This window comes from Leuciscus leuciscus, assembly GCF_965113295.1.
Source record: "Leuciscus leuciscus genome assembly, chromosome: 8".
Taxonomy (NCBI): domain Eukaryota; kingdom Metazoa; phylum Chordata; class Actinopteri; order Cypriniformes; family Leuciscidae; genus Leuciscus; species Leuciscus leuciscus.
This window is the reverse complement of record NC_138732.1, coordinates 2,320,030-2,338,167: the sequence shown is the minus strand read 5'-3', so window position 1 is coordinate 2,338,167 and position 18,138 is coordinate 2,320,030. Positions and strand designations below refer to the sequence as shown.

At 36.0% G+C, this 18,138-nt stretch overlaps 2 protein-coding genes across 2 annotated transcripts; both read left to right on the top strand.

The window, feature by feature from the left end:
* The first annotated feature begins 4,338 nt into the window (after positions 1 to 4,338).
* LOC309504281 (microfibril-associated glycoprotein 4-like) lies at positions 4,339 to 7,023 on the top strand. Its single transcript, XM_082177326.1, has 6 exons — positions 4,339 to 4,564; positions 4,698 to 4,756; positions 4,826 to 5,029; positions 5,294 to 5,390; positions 5,776 to 5,943; positions 6,526 to 7,023. The coding sequence occupies exons 2-6, from the start codon at positions 4,751 to 4,753 to the stop codon at positions 6,780 to 6,782; spliced, it is 732 nt and encodes a 243-aa protein (XP_082033452.1). The 5' UTR covers positions 4,339 to 4,564; positions 4,698 to 4,750; the 3' UTR covers positions 6,783 to 7,023.
* Positions 7,024 to 8,559: 1,536 nt separating this feature from the next.
* ube2ka (ubiquitin-conjugating enzyme E2Ka) lies at positions 8,560 to 16,554 on the top strand. The gene is made up of 7 exons (XM_082177533.1): positions 8,560 to 8,711; positions 10,121 to 10,214; positions 11,086 to 11,144; positions 12,660 to 12,742; positions 12,829 to 12,928; positions 14,269 to 14,397; positions 15,708 to 16,554. The coding sequence occupies exons 1-7, from the start codon at positions 8,640 to 8,642 to the stop codon at positions 15,780 to 15,782; spliced, it is 612 nt and encodes a 203-aa protein (XP_082033659.1). The 5' UTR covers positions 8,560 to 8,639; the 3' UTR covers positions 15,783 to 16,554.
* Positions 16,555 to 18,138: the final 1,584 nt, after the last annotated feature.

The window sequence follows — 18,138 nt, the reverse complement described above, 5'->3', positions numbered from 1 at the left end:
TAAACACTATGCACTTATACACTTATTCACTATGCACTTATACACTGTGCACTTAAACACTATGCACTTTTACACTATGCACTTTTACACTATGCACTTTTACACTATGCACTTATACACTATGCACTTTTACACTATGCACTTTTACACTATGCACTTATACACTATGCACTTATACACTATGCACTTATACACTATACACTATGCACTTTTACACTATGCACTTTTACACTATACACTATGCACTTATACACTGCACTTTTACACTATGCACTTTTACACTATGCACTTATACACTGTGCACTTAAACACTATGCACTTATACACTTATTCACTATGCACTTATACACTATGCACTTATACACTATGCACTTATACACTATACACTATGCACTTTTACACTATGCACTTATACACTTATTCACTATGCACTTATACACTATGCACTTATACACTGTGCACTTAAACACTATGCACTTATACACTATACACTATTCACTATACACTATGCACTTATACACGATGCACTTATACACTATGCACTTATACACTATACACTATGCACTTATACACTTATTCACTATGCACTTATACACTATGCACTTATACACTATACACTATGCACTTATACACTATGCACTTTTACACTATGCACTTATACACTGTGCACTTAAACACTATGCACTTATACACTTATTCACTATGCACTTATACACTGTGCACTTAAACACTATGCACTTTTACACTATGCACTTATACACTATACACTATGCACTTATACACTATGCACTTTTACACTGTTCTTATACTTTTAGCTTCTGACCAAGGCTGTATCTCAATACTAGTTTTACTTGATCTTAGTGCTGCGTTCGATACTATAGATCATACATTACTCTTAGATCGACTACAAAATTATACTGGTGTTCAAGGACAAGCACTAAGCTGGTTCAAATCATACCTATCTGACCGCTACCATTTTGTCAATTTAAATGGAGAAAAATCGATCATAACTCCAGTAAACTATGGAGTGCCGCAGGGATCTGTATTAGGCCCTCTGTTATTTTCCATATATATGATGCCACTTGGAAATATTATAAGGAAACATGGAATTAGTTTCCATTGTTATGCAGATGACACTCAAATATATATTTCATCACGGCCGGATGAAAACGCTAAATTTTCCAAATTGACAGAGTGTGTTAAAGATATAAAAGATTGGATGACGCGTAATTTTCTTTTATTAAATCCAGACAAGACAGAGGTAATACTTATCGGTTCAAAAAACCGCCCACAAAACCTCGCACAATACAACTTTAACATCATAGGATGTCCTGTTACTTTATCCTCTACAGTAAAAGACCTGGGTGTTATACTCGATTGCAACCTGTCTTTTGAAAATCATATTTCATATGTTACAAAAACAGCCTTTTTCCACCTTAGAAACATTGCTAAGCTACGTAATATGCTATCAGTTTCTGATGCAGAAAAGTTAGTTCAAGCATTCATGACCTCGAGACTGGATTACTGTAATGCTTTATTAGCTGATTGTCCTGCATCCTCAATAAACAAGCTACAGTTAGTCCAAAATGCCGCCACTAGAGTTCTTACGAGATCAAGAAAATATGATCATATAACACCGATTTTATCATCACTGCATTGGTTACCTATAAAGCTCTGTATTAATTATAAGATATTGCTACTGACTTATAAAGCCCTAAACGGCTTAGCTCCAGTCTATTTAACGGATCTTCTATCGCCCTATAATCCATCGCGCTCTTTAAGATCACTAAATTCAAGGCTTTTGGTCATACCTAGGATATCCAGAACCACCAAAGGAGGGAGAGCATTTTCACATTTGGCTCCAAAACTCTGGAATAGTCTTCCTGATACTGTTCGTTGCTCAGACTCGCTCTCCCAGTTTAAAACTAGATTAAAGTCGCATCTCTTCAGCCAGGCATTCATATAATCCTACAGTTCAAACTACAATCCGGCCTCTAGCTCATAAATGCCAGAGGAGAACTGGCCCCCGACTGAGCCTGGGTTCTCCCAAGGTTTTTTTTCTCCATTAGGTCACCTGATGGAGTTTTAGGACACCATTAAATCAAATCAAATCAAATCAAATCAAAGTTTATTTATAAAGCACAGTAAAAACAACAATAGTTGACCACTGTGCTGTACAATGTCATACTAAAAAAGGTATAAAATAAGTGATATACACATATGCATATATACACATATACATGTACACATGCACAAATATACATACATGCGTATATACACAGTACACACCTATACACAAAAACATGCATAACACATACATACATACATACATAAATATAATAAAGACCGCAATGCAAAAAAAAGAGAGAATGAGTAAATCAGAACACTGATAAATGGTCTAAAAAGTCTAGGAACAGTTATATGCCTGAGAAAAAAGGTATGTTTTTAGCTTAGATTTAAATTCAGCTTCTGATGAAACTGATCTGAGGGAGACCGGGAGACTGTTCCACAACTTTGGCCCAACAACAGAAAAAGCCCGGTCACCTCGCAGCTTTAATCTAGATCTAGGGACCATCAGTAATTTTTGTTCAGAGGATCTCAGAGATCTAACAGAGGTTTTTGGGTTCACAAGGTCGCAAAGATAAGTAGGGGCTGAACCATTCAAAGCTTTAAAAACAAAAAGTAAAATTTTAAAATCAATTCTGTAGTGGACCGGCAACCAGTGCAAGGAGCGCAGTACAGGGGTAATATGTTCGAACTTGCGAGTACCAGTCAAAAGTCTGGCAGCTGCGTTCATTAGGTCACTTGATGGAGTTTTTCGGTTCCTTGCCACTGTTGCCTTTGGCTTGCTCAGTTGGGGATATTTTGGGGATATTTAATTTAATTTTATCAATCAATAAATTCCTCTTGAAACAAACTTTGTTGTATTATTTTAATTTAATACTGTGAAGCTGCTTTGATACAATATTGTATCAAATATCTGTATTGTGAAAAGCGCTATACAAATAAACTTGACTTGACTTGACTGTGCACTTAAACACTATGCACTTATACACTTATTCACTATGCACTTATACACTATGCACTTAAACACTATGCACTTATACACTTGTTCACTATGCACTTATACACTATGCACTTATACACTATACACTATGCACGCACTTTTACACTATGCACTTATACACTGTGCACTTAAACACTATGCACTTTTACACTATGCACTTATACACTTTTACACTATGCACTTATACACTGTGCACTTAAACACTATGCACTTATACACTTATTCACTATGCACTTATACACTATGCACTTATACACTATGCACTTAAACACTATGCACTTTTACACTATGCACTTATACACTATGCACTTAAACACTATGCACTTATACACTTATTCACTATGCACTTATACACTATGCACTTATACACTATGCACTTAAACACTATGCACTTTTACACTATGCACTTATACACTATGCACTTAAACACTATGCACTTATACACTTATACACTATGCACTTATACACTATGCACTTATACACTATGCACTTAAACACTATGCACTTTTACACTATGCACTTATACACTATGCACTTAAACACTATGCACTTATACACTTATTCACTATGCACTTATACACTATACACTATGCACTTACACACTGTGCACTTAAACACTATGCACTTATACACTTATTCACTATGCACTTATACACTGTGCACTTAAACACTATACACTTTTACACTATGCACTTATACACTATGCACTTATACACTATGCACTTATACACTATGCACTTTTACACTATGCACTTATACACTGTGCACTTATACACTTATTCACTATACACTTATTCACTATGCACTTATACACTATGCACTTATACACTATGCACTTATACACTATGCACTTATACACTATACACTATGCACTTATACACTATGCACTTATACACTATGCACTTATTCACTATGCACTTATACACTATGCACTTATACACTATGCACTTATACACTATGCACTTATACACTGTGCACTTATTCACTATGCACTTTTACACTATGCACTTATACACTGTGCACTTAAACACTATGCACTTATACACTTATTCACTATGCGCTATAAAACGCATCATAATAAGGGTAGGAAAGAACAAAACAATAATTTAACACTTACAATCAAGTCATTTGAATTTGTTGGTTTTAATAATAGTTTTAACTTGGTTATGAATGTTGAGGTTCTGGAGGTTTGACTCGTGTAAAGAGCTGCAGGGCAGGGCCCTTTCTACTTTATCGTCACTTTCAGATTAATCAATTCCTCTTTTGACTTCTTCTGAAGATGATAAAGCAGGTTGCCAAAAAAGGGCTAAAAACTTCTCCATTTATGGCATCTAACCCATGACTGTCCAATAAAGATTTGAAGGTAAAAGCTTTAGTGTTTTGTGTGTGTGTGTGTGTAAATGTGTCAGATACAGAGGAGGATCCTGACAACTGGAGAGATATTTAAAGACACATCTCTCGTCTGTCTGAACATTCACAAGATTCTCAACCCATACGGTGAGTTTAATTTCTGGTCGTTTTGAAAACGATGCAGGTCTCAGCAAATTATACGTTTTATTCTTCAGGAAATGACTGAATACGTGTTCACGTTCAAGCAAAGGTGATTTTATTTGTCTGAGCTGTATTTCAGGTGCAAACCCCACCTAATCCTCTGAGCTGGACCTCTGAAGCAACTCCGCAAACATGAGTGTGAGTTTTTGTGTGTAAGAATGTCAGATTCAGTCAGACAGCAGATCTTGAGTTGTGTGTCTCTCTCAGGTGTTGCTGTGTTTGTCTGCGCTGTTTCCAGTGTTGATGGCGACTGAAGTGCCCAAAATGGATTGCTTTGCCACTGACTGCTCTGATATTTATTCGAGTGGGAAAACTGACAGTGGCGTTTACACCGTCTCCTCAATAGATGGACCGGTGCAGGTCTACTGTCAGATGGTCCCCACCGGACAACATGAAAGAGGCCACTGGACGGTATTTGCATATTTTATTGTAATATATACTATTGTCACCTAGTGCTTTTATTTGTGCTCTTTTATTTTACTTATACAGCATCTAAGTGTGAAATAGTTCATAAAAGACTGTCATGCATTTGGCGGCTTAGGAATCACACAACAAAATTTACATTTGTTGCTAAAGAAAGCCTGTGAACTTTAAAAAAAAAAAAACTTTTTTAATGCTTTACACCCTTAAAAGATCAATGATGTAAAACCGATGAATGATTTATGAATGTTTCAGGTGATTCTCAGGCGAATGGACGGCAAGGTGAATTTCTTCAGGTCATGGGACAGCTATAAACGGGGTTTTGGTAATAAAGAAGACGAATACTGGCTGGGTGAGTGTTTTTGGGACATTTTGTGCAAAAAAAAAGCAAACAAAGAGAAAAATATGCAATCAGACACATGGAAATGGGCCGTTTACACAACACTGTTTTCAACGTAAAAATAATAATAAAAAATGATGTGTTTTGAAAACGGATTTCAAAGTGCACGTTTTTTAAAAGCGACACTGAACTAAAAAAAGAAACGTGAGTTTGTGAATACAGCGTTTTTAGTGATTTCAGCGGATCCGCCCGAACGCAAAAAAATACAGTGGATAAACTTTTCTATCGTTGATGTGTAAATCTTCCCTAATCTGGACCACAGCCTATAAATGCAGATTTATTTGGACATTTCTTTGAGTTAGCCTGCTAAACCGGTTTCATTTCATGTTTTCAACAGGTTTGGAGTTTATTCACCTGCTGACACGCAGGAATCAGTATAAACTCAGAGTAGATCTGGAGGATTTTGATGGGTCAACGGCTTACGCTGTGTACGAGTCCTTCTCTGTGGATTCTGAGGCTGATGGGTACAAACTGCACATCAGCGGCTTCGTAAATGGAGGAGCAGGTCAAATATCCACAAATGTTTTCAGGTTTTCACTTGTGTGACCCTAATGATGAATTTACACAAGCTGGATCGTTCAATTAAGGAGGAAGAAAATGCTTTTTAAAAGTCCCTCTGTGGTGAAATCCAGCTTTAAATGTTGTTTATGTGTCTATGTGGTGTTTTTAATACGCTTTAAGACAAACCATGTGTAAATTCATGACAACACCATTGCTGAGTATTTTTACTCTTTGAAATCGCTGGTGTTTCTGACATCACAACCAATCAGATCAACGTGTGATCGTCAACCAGTGGATCTCTGAGCTGAGTGAGTGAGTGAGTGGAGGCGGTGCTCATTTGCATATTCACAGAACCACGTATACTTAATGAGGCAAGGGTGTCGGGTTACATTCAAGATATTTAAAGGCATGAAGATTTTTTTTTTCAATGAAAAAAAAAAACGTTTAAATATGTCATTTTGGTGATCAAAGATGAGTTTTAAGGGATAGAATTTTTGACTACAGGGGGACTTTAAATAATTGTATTTTAGATGAATGAAAAGATAAATAAAAGTGTGTCTATAATGAAAGTTTCTCCTTTTTGCAGGTGACTCTTTGAGTACCCACAATGGAATGAAGTTCTCCACCTTTGACAAAGACCAAGACAACTGGAACGGTGGCTCCTGTGCTTTAAGTAAATCAGGAGGGTTTTGGTACAATAATTGTTATAGCACAAACCCCACTGGTCAGTATTTGTGGGGGAAAGATAATGTGGATATAAATGCTTCGGCCAACTGGTACCACTGGAAGAAAAGCTGGAGATCTCTGAAGTCCATCACCATGAAGATCAGACGCGTGATGTAGACCAGGGGTTAAAAATGCTTTGCATATCCACAACTATAATGCATTCATGTGGATCTTTCTTAAAATATGGCGACCAGCATATTCCCATCAGAAAAAAATGCACATAAAAAATTTATTATAATTTGACATTCGTTGTCCTTTTAAATAAAAATGTTAAAAATTGGGTCCATGACTTCAAGCTTTTCAATGCTTTGTTTGCTTTGATTTTTAAGCAATAAAAGTGTATGCTCAATGCAAGCCATATGTTGTTTTTGTGTGTTTTATGTATTAATCAACTAAATAGACAATAGCAATACTCATGTGGGCTTCATATATGAATTAGGAAAATAGTGTATTCAGCGTTTCAAGTAAATAATAGGGGACACAATATGTCAATGTGTTCTCGAAACATAAATGTCTATGGAGCAAATGAGTTGTTTTAGCAACAGGTTGAAAATGCAACTTCCAACATTATGTTTTAATTCATTTGACAAAAAAGCTAGAATATAACTTCTATAATATGTATATATATATAGAATAGAACTTCTACTGCAAAAAAAGTGCTGTTCTTCCTCAGTATTTTTGTCTTTGCAATCATAGTCCTCAAAGATCAATCTCTACCATATAATGGCATATTAAGAAATATAATATCAAGTAAGAGAGGTCAGATGTCAAGTAAGAGAGTTCCCGGTTTGTGTGTTTGTGTGTGTGTGTGTGTGTGTGTGTGTGTGTGTGTGTGTGTGTGTGTGTGTGTGTGTGTGTGTGTGTGTGTGTGTGTGTAAGTGTGTCCAAGGCCTTGTTTTGTCAGGGTGTGTCCATGATGTGCACATAAGAAGTTACACACAGACGGTCTTACACAAGAATAGTCAAAAGTGGAGCCTAAGAAATAAGAAAATAAAAACATGATTATATTTAGATGTAATCAGAATAATAATAATAATGTACAGTGATTTGAGCAGGTAGAAATGAACCAACTTCGTCTTCTGTGACAGCAGACTCACTGAAACATATTCAAGGTCGGCTATACGTTAAAGCACAACGAAGTTGCAAAATAAAGCAACTTCACCAGCATGATGAACTTGAAGAACAACAATGACTCTGACAATGAGTCGACTTTTCCATATAGAAGATGTTTTGAATTTTTTTTTTTTTTTTGCCCTATTAGGCTATCTCTCCAAGCAGCCTTGGGTGAACTTCTGATGAATTAACTAGATAAACACACACACACACACACACACACACACACACACACACACACACACACACACACACACACACACACACATGTATTTATTTAATGTAGGCTATTTATTTCAAAATGTATTTCAAATGTTTATGTAAGGCTGGAAGCTTACACTGCTATTTTGAACTATAGCAGTTGAAGGATGAAGTGCATAATTCTTATGATCTTATTTACTTATAAATTAATTTTATTATTTAACTTTGTATTTGTCCATTACACAGTTTTTATGTTGTTTTGCACTACTTTCCAAATGCTTTGGAAATACGAATGTAAAAACATTCGTCATGCCAATAAAGCACCTTAAAACTAAAACTTCTTACTCTGATATAGAGACACAACATTCGCTCTGAATGCAGTATAGGAAAAAAACTGAAGGTTGTGCAAAAGGTACTGTGGTGGTTATTACTGGTATCAGGAGTCAATACTGGTACTTCGATATCATTACCATATTCATGTAGCCAAGGCACATCAAAAATACCATGGTACATGAGCATAAACTGTACTGTTATTGCACTTTTGCACATTTTATTGTATACATCTGCAAATGAGGAGAGAGAGAGAGAGAGAGAGAGAGAGAGAGAGAGGTGTGTGTGTATGTGTGTGTGTGTGTGTGTGTGTGTTGTTGGTGGTGGTGTATGAACAGCATGGCCAACATCGCGGTCCAGCGGATCAAACGGGAGTTTAAAGAGGTTCTGAAAAGCGAAGAGGTTCGTTTAACACTTACACACATGTGTGTATTTCGCTTGACAGCTGTCAATCATGCCTTATGACTGACACATGTGCATTTAATCATGTGAGATGATGGACGGATCAATTGTGACTCTCTCTGATCCGGACCGAGTCCGCTACAGCTGTGATTTGTCTCTTTCATTGAGACAATGCAGTTTTATGTGTGTTTGTGGTGTCAGATACGCGATTTGGGGGAATATTATGGGATGTTTGTCCCGTCCAGGCCGAACCGCATTTAAACGAGTCCAAACCCGCCGAAACGAGCCACAACACATTTCTCTGACATTCAAATGGCTTATTTAATCGATTCTGCGGTGTCTATTGGGTTTATGCAGTGGTTTGATGTGTATTTATGTGTGTTTATAGTGTTTTTTAAGAAAGGCCTGTGTGTGTGTGATTAGCCGCATGCTAACTGAAGGCCAGCTAGTGCTACGTAAACACACATATTACGCTTACGTTTGACGTTAAAACAACATTTTTAGACGCACAACAATGAATATTTGGGTTAATTTATGTGGGCTGACAGGTTTGTAAACTTTTTATTGTAGTTTTGTCATGGATTTGATAATAGTTTCGACAGAATCACAACAATGATTATTATAATTGTATTACGGGTGCGAAATTTCATTAAAACCTTCATTTGTGACTCGTGATTAAAGTTTATTCTTTAAATAATTTGTGTTATGATGTACTAATGTGTGTATTGAATGTTGTGTGACACTTTTAACACGAGTATAAACGAAAACTTAAGAAACAATGAACTGAATTTACCATCTAAATCTCTGATCCTTCATTTAGTATTAATCTAACTTAAATTACAGGTTTAGTTGGGTATAACCAATTCTAGTGAGTTGTCACAACTGTCAGTCACAAATGGAGTGCCAAAAATACCATAGTATTACCATAGTACAAAAACGATCACATTTTTTATTACATTTAGTTGCATTTTACCTTCTTATATCATCACGGTACTACAGTATCCCAGTTAACAAAAGTATGTTTTGCCAAGAACGTTTGTTCATAACTTTGAGAGAGCCTTGTCGGAACTTTCTGGGATGTTTTTGCTAGAGTTAGTCCTTTTGAATTCTGGCGAGTTGGGCATTATTGGGTTTGAATTTTGGATTTAGTTGCGAAGTTTAGGGGTTTTGACTTTGGATTTAGCCATTTAAATGTCGAGCTTTGACTTTAAATTTTGGAGTCTGTGTTTATTTTTGAGTACATCAAGAAAACTAATAGCTACCATACAAAGTTGGAAACCTAATCCATACTTTCCTAGGCATTTTCGGCTCTAATTTTGGGGACAAAAGTGGCCAATTTTGTGGAATGGATGTTATTTAAAAAATAATTTGTTGACTAATTTTCCTGACATTTCTTTTTATTTTCACAGACGAGTAAAAACCAGATCAAGGTTGATTTAGTGGATGAGAATTTCACAGAACTGAGGGGGGAAATCGCAGGACCGCCAGATACACCTTATGAAGGCGAGAGCAAAGGAATTATTCTGATCTATTAACTGTGTTTCTGTCTTACCTGATCAACCACATACATCTCAAGATATCTGCACTATTTGATGCCACGCCCGCCAATGGCACCTAAATAATCTTCTTTCTCCTTTTCTATCCGGTTTTTGAATGCAGAATAGCACAGTTACAGCTGTTATCAAAGTGTTTAGCAACATTATTAATGCCTTCATTGCAGGCAAATTTGCTCTTTTTCTTGATTTATCGAAGGCTTTTGACACAGTTGATCATGACATTCTTTTAAAGAGACAAGCCATCGTTGTTCTGTCTCTAAAGGAGTCCCTCAGGGGTCTGTACTGGGACCCATTTTATTTTTCTTGTTTATAAATAATATCTGTGATAACATTCTCAATGCTAGGTCTTTATAAAGATGATTCTGCCATTTATTGTCATGCATCATCTGCTTCACAAGCTCTTTAATACTAGCAATCAGCGTTCGATATTGTACAGTCTTGTCTGTGTTGACTTAAAATGATTTTAAATACAGATAAAACCAAATTAATGTTATTTTCAAATTCCAAAGCTCTACAAGGAATCGAATGAAATGACAGTGTGTAGTTATTTAGCCACTATTTAGCCGTCTTGTACATTAGTGTCTCATTTCTAAAACCTTCCCTTTCTAACATTGGAACGTCAATCAATTTTCTAAATGCACGCACTTGTTTATGTTGATGTTTCTAAACGTTTCAGATTATGTTTTTTAACATATGCCTTGATGACACATGTATGCATGCTTACTGGAATATATATTTACACTAAAATGTTGATTTCATAAATTGTTTTGATTTTGTCTCTACTTTTATGTGACTTTCTGTCTTTTCCATTTTTGTAGGTGGCAGATTTCAACTAGAAATTAAAATTCCAGAGACGTATCCATTTAATCCACCAAAGGTGAGTAAACACTGGGTTAAACGCTGGGTTAAACACTGGGTTAAACGCTGGGTTAAACGCTGGGTTAAACACTGGGTTATACACTGGGTTATACACTGGGTTATACACTGGGTTAAATGCTGGGTTAAACGCTGGGTTAAACACTGGGTTATACACTGGGTTATACACTGGGTTAAACGCTGGGTTAAACGCTGGGTTAAACGCTGGGTTAAACGCTGGGTTAAACACTGGGTTAAACACTGGGTTATACACTGGGTTATACACTGGGTTATACACTGGGTTAAACGCTGGGTTAAACACTGGGTTATACACTGGGTTATACACTGGGTTATACGCTGGGTTAAATGCTGGGTTAAATGCTGGGTTAAACACTGGGTTATACACTGGGTTAAACGCTGGGTTAAACGCTGGGTTAAACACTGGGTTAAACGCTGGGTTAAACACTGGGTTAAACACTGGGTTAAACACTGGGTTATACACTGGGTTATACACTGGGTTAAACACTGGGTTAAATGCTGGGTTAAACACTGGGTTATACGCTGGGTTAAACGCTGGGTTAAACGCTGGGTTAAACACTGGGTTAAACACTGGGTTAAACACTGGGTTATACACTGGGTTATACACTGGGTTAAATGCTGGGTTAAACGCTGGCTAATCTAGTTTAACTGTTGGTATCATATGGTAGATCAGGAGTGCTGTGAAGTTTGTGCAAACAATTTTATGCAGGAGCCTTCATACAAGTACAATAAAAACAAAGTTCAATGTTCTTCATAAGTCTTGTTTTATGAACAAATGATCAAAAACTAATACTTAAAACAAGAACAAATATCTACCAATGGAGTCAGAAAAACAAACTTAATTCTTAAAAAGTTAAGAATCAAACTTAAAAATTTGTTTGGCATTGCCAGATATTTGTTCTTGTTTTAAGCATAAAGTCAATTAATTTTTAATATATTTTACTTAATATCTGAAGTCATTTTGCTTCTCAAGTAAATTAATATTTAATATTTCGACTGGAAAACAAGATGGAAATACTGTGGAATATTTTACTGTAAAACAAGAGAAAAATATGTTTAGATATGGCATGTCTTTGCACAGGAACACGTGCATCACACACTTAAACGTTGAATGTTCCCGCGCACAACCACAGAAAACAAGACGCATGCCGACTGACAACAGCAACGTTTGAGGCGGCTCTGATTCATAATCTCATTTACAGCATAAAAACTGCTGAGTCGCATCTATAAGAAGCTTATTTACCTTCTTATTCTTCTACTTCTGTTGTCTGTGCACACGAACAATCATCTTTAGAGTGTGTTGTAGATTGTAGTGCAGATTTTTATTGCAACAAGATGCATTAATCCGCCAAATATTAGCGCTTTAGATGCATTTTGTATTTGCATTGTGATTCACTGAATTTAAACTGAGTCACATTGTGAGCTGCGTGCTCTGCTATTGACTGATGTTTTTTACTTTAGGTACTAATAATTCCACTTGTCCGCTGATGTTTTTCAGGTTCGGTTTATAACGAAGATCTGGCATCCCAACATCAGCTCAGTAACAGGTGCCATTTGCTTGGACATCCTGAAGGACCAGTGGTAAGATCTTACTGAACGCACTATATAGCTGTGAAGCAGCAGTGAACACTGAAACTGATGAACTCTCTGCTGTGTGTGTGTTTCAGGGCGGCAGCCATGACCCTCCGAACAGTGTTACTGTCACTACAGGCTCTTCTGGCCGCTGCTGAACCAGATGATCCACAGGACGCTGTGGTCGCCAATCAGGTATATAGAGAATTATGTATTTATTAGGATTAACCCCTTGAGATGAATCATCTTGTTTTCGGGGGGGTCCCACCATATAACAGTCACTACATATCAAAAACAAATGAACAATACATCTACAAACAACAAAACACAAACATTCATTGAAAAATAACACCACAAAGTTGAAATAATAACAAATAATACATGTATATGTGAGCTTGTGTTGGGAATGAGCAACAAAAAGTGGGCGTGCAAATAGTAAAGCAAAATCTCTAGTGGTTTTAAGAGTTTCTGTAGTGTTCAGAGTCCCCATGTGTGCTTAAAGTGGGCATGAAACAGAAGTTGTGCTCATCTTTTCTTCTCTATTGTGTCGTATATCCGAGTGAAACGCTTCAGGAACGAGAACAAATGTGGGTGGGGCTTGAGTTTGTCTGTGTGGAATTGATTGGATGGTTGTGGTTTGCTATTGGCTGATCTCATGTGAGTGACAGGTTGCCCCGCCCACATCATCAGAGAAGAGAAGAGATGCTGCGAGAGGAACTTATTCTCATTCAAGATTACGAGACATGAATTTAAAATAATAATGATGTGCACGGATAAATCATAAAAATAAATAAATAAAATATTTTTAAGGCCATACATTTTTTTAAATATCTTCAATGGTATTATCATACTCTTAATTATCATGATGTATTAAATTTGGCGACAGAAAGACAGGAATCATGATGCGTCCTAATGTGATTATTAAACTTCGAAAGACAATCTTTTTTTATTTAAATTTTTATTAATATTGAGCAAGGACGCATTAAATTGATTAAAAGTGACAGTAAAGACATTTATAATGTTACAAATGATCACTGTTACAAATAAATGCTGCTTTTTTGACTTTCTATTCATCATAATATAATCATAAGTGTTTCTTGATCATCAACTCATATTAGAGTGATTTGTGGAGGATCATGTGACACTGAAGACTGGAGTAATGATGCTGAACATCCAGCTTTGATCACAGGAATAAATTACAGTTTACTATATATTCACATAGAACACAGCTGATTTACATTGGAATAATATTACAGTATTTTACTGTATTTTAATCAAATAAATGCAGCTTTTGTGAGCAGAAGAGACTCTTTCAGAAACATTAAAAAAACCTCAAACTTTTTTGTACCATCGTAGTTTTACTATTGTTTATGACTGCAAACGTGTAATTCAGAAAGTTATGTTCTAGAATAAGAGATACTAATAACTCTACCATAATTACTAGCTAATATAAGGAAACAAGATTCTGCTTCATTTGGGTGTCAGGCTGATGTGGTCACTTCCTGTTTTCACTGTGTTTACTTCCTGTCTGCCAGTATAAACAGAACCCAGAGATGTTCAAACAGACGGCTCGACTCTGGTCACATGTTTACGCAGGAGCTCCCGTCTCCAGCCCAGACTACACACGCAAAATAGACAAGCTCTGCGCCATGGGCTTTGAGAAGGTGAGTAGCGAAACACACGCTTACTAAAAAAACACACTTATGAAAACAAAATGTTATTTTTGAATGTTCAGAATGTTTCAAAAAATATTTTTCTTGGTTATACGAATGTTAAGGGAACATTTCATTTTATCATTCTTCAAACATTATGCAAACGTTACTTTTGAACGTTCTGAAACAAGTAGAAACATTTAAAAAACGTCAGACGAACGTCCAATTTATGGATTTCAAAAAATGTATGCAAGATGTATAAATAATGTTATTGTGCTAACGTTCTGAGAACATAATTAAAAACCAGATAACATTGAATGATCTTTCTATTAATGTTACTGGAAGAAGGTTTGTCAGCTGAGCTTCTTCTGTTGCACTTTTATGCAAAATATTTGTTCAAAAAGCATGTACAAAAATCAGGGCCCTATGAACTCCTTTATATTTTCCCCCAAATTCCATTTTATTATTTTTGGACTCCTTTTTATTGGTTAAATTAAATTTTAGGAATCAGACAGCATGTCTAATTAATTGAAACCATGCAACTTAATCAATTTAAGAACAATTTATTAAAAGTTTAACAAAAAAGTATGTGTAGGTTTGAAATAGGTTTTATTAATTTTTCTCAAATTCCATTTGATGTTTATTTAAAAAATTTTAAACCAAATTCTGTGTTAAGGTTTCTGGATTCCATTTTATTGGTTTAAGTTTTAATAATCAAAAATCATGTATATTTAATTGAATTAATAAAAACAACAATTTATAAAATAACTAATTTTTATTTAAAAACAAATTGAAAAAATATTATAAATCATTTTTATTATTTATAAATTCCCCCTATAAATTCTGTTATGTATTTACATTTTTCTTGCAATCAAATAAAGGCATAAAACATTAATTTTAACCATATGATTAAACCAATATTACTTTTAATCATATAAATCATACAGAGTTTACATCTGTAAAATATTTCTGTCACAATTTCTTCAAGTTAAACTGAACTTTTATTTTGAGGTGTTGCTGTGAAGAGAGTTTCTGTGTGTTTGTGACAGTAGTTGTTCTTAAATGAAACAGTAAATGCTGATGAAGTGACTCAGAGCGGCTCTGGAGCTGAAGTTCATGCGTTCTCATCCTCATAGAGCTATACAGTAAATCCTGTTCCTGTTTTATGACTGGATTCAGTCCACGTTTTCCCGCATTGTGGGATCCATAGGGCCCTAACAAGTGCACATGCTCTGCTTTAGAAGCCACTAATGTGATTCTGCACACTATTTAGTCTGTGTAGTATTTCCTCCCGTCAGAATGCCGTGTGTTCCTCTGTGCAGAACGCAGTCATAGTGGCGCTGTCGTCGAAGTCCTGGGACGTGGAGACGGCGACAGAACTATTGCTCAGCAACTGAGTCCGACACGAGGAGCCAAAGCACCTGATCTGACACAATCACACTCTTTCTCTTCATCCTCCTGTTCTCTCTCCATCTTTTCCATTCCTTTACTCAACATAGTTCATCCCAAACTGAAAACGTCATGTTTATGTTGTTCTGAACCCGTATTTGTTCAGCAGGAGACGTTTAGCCGAATGTTCACGCCGCTCTTTCTGTATGAAGAGAGTGGCTGGTGATTTTGCAGTACAAATGCCGGTTTTTGAACAACATGAGGGCGAGGAAAAGATACGTTTACTTTCATTTTTGGGTGAACTGACTGTGAACTTTTCTATCTCTTTCTTTTGTTTACTTATTTTGGTTTGGATGTGCCTTTTTTCTTTCTCTCTTATAATCTTCATCATCATCATTTCCCTCAGAACGGTGCAGCAATCTGACTCCAGCCCGACTGTAGCCCCGCCCCCTCTCTCACACACACACACACACACACAATCAGCACTGCAGTCTTTCTCCCTGCCGCACAATCATTGGCTCTTTTATCTGGAAAACATTTTTAAAACTACAGTGTCAAACAGAACGACTTGAAATGGTACATTCACTCATAGATGTTAATCTCAAACATTCAAGACTGGAAAACACAAACACACACACACACACACAAGCAAATATATGAAAGACGAGTTCATCTGTAAATAAAGCTATTAAAGTCTGTATAAATTAAAGCAATGTGGCAATGCCTTTATTTATTATTGCTTTGTGGAATAGTGAAATAAACACTAGTTTCATGGCTGAGCATGTGATGTTTGGATGATCTGTGTTTGCATTGACTGCAGGTTCTGAGAGCACAAAATCATCACACAGATGTCTTTCTCTGAATATATGATCATGGAGACAGATCTTGGCATATATATATAGAGAGAGAGACTGCCGTTCAAAAGTTTTGGATTGATACGATTTTTAATGTTTTTAAAAGAAGTCTCTTCTGCTCCTTCAAGGCTGCATTTATTTGATTATAGAAAATACACACACAAAAAAACAGTAATATTGTGAAATATTATGACAATTTAAAATAACTTATTTATATTTTGATATATTTTAATATTTTCAGCATCATTACTCCAGTCTTCAGTGTCACATGATCCTTCAGAAATCATTCTAATATGATTTGATGATTAAGAAACATTTATTATTATTATCAGTGTTGAAAACAGTTGTGGACACTTTTTTTCTGGATTTTTTGTTGAATAGAAAGATCAAAAGAACAGCATTTATTTGAAATAGAATCTTTTGTAACATTATAAATGTCTTTACTGTCACTTTTGATCAATTTAATTAATTCTTGATGAATTAATGTATTCATTTATTTTATTTCTTTCCCCCAAAAAATAACATAAAAATTCTGACTGACCACAAACTTGTGAACGGTCGTGTTTAATGTTACGGAAGCTTTCTATTTCAGATAAATGCTGTTCTTTTGATCTTTCTATTCATCAAAGAATCCTGAAATAAAAATGTAAATAACTGATTTCAACACTGATAATAATCATAAGTGTTTCTTGATCATCAACTCATCATATTAGAGTGATTTGTGGAGGATCATGTGACACTGAAGACTGGAGTAATGATGCTGAAAATTCAGCTTTGATCACAGGAATAAATTACACTTTACTGTATATTCACATAGAAAACTGATGATTTACATTGGAATAATATTTAACAATATTACTGTTTTTCATTTTATTTTCATACAAATCATTTTTTCTCTCTAAAATCATCATTTCATCTGTTCACTTGTATTTCCGTTAATCAGCATCAGAGAACACATGCGACTGTGTCGTTGAATTATTGAACTGTTCACTTAAAGCGCAATGCTAGGCCTACTTCGTGTTACACGAATCGTGTACATCATGTGTGTGTGTGTGAGGGGTTCGGCTGACAGAAGAGTTTAGGAAGCTCTGGTCTAGTGGAGTTGAGGAGAGAGAGAGAGAAACTCGATCGCCTCCTGGAGGAGAGAGGAGGAATGACGAGGCTGAGCTGTGCTTTTCCTTTCTGCACTCATAGCGGACATAAGCCAAAGAGAACGATAAATGTAAGAAAATAAATAGAATTTGAGAAGATAAAGGAAAAAGCAACAGAGCTGAGCCTCGGTGAAGTGGATTATGTGAGTAATGAGGATGAAGCAAAAGCTTACAGCACCTGGTATTCCCAGGCGGTCTCCCATCCAAGTACTGACCAGGCCCGACCCTGCTTAGCTTCCGAGATCGGACGAGATCGGGCGTGTTCAGGGTGGTGTGGCCGTAAGCGGGAGACTTCGCCGAGAGAGGGGATTTAAAGAAGGACACCAGCACCTCTACACGTGACGTGGAGTAACTAAGAA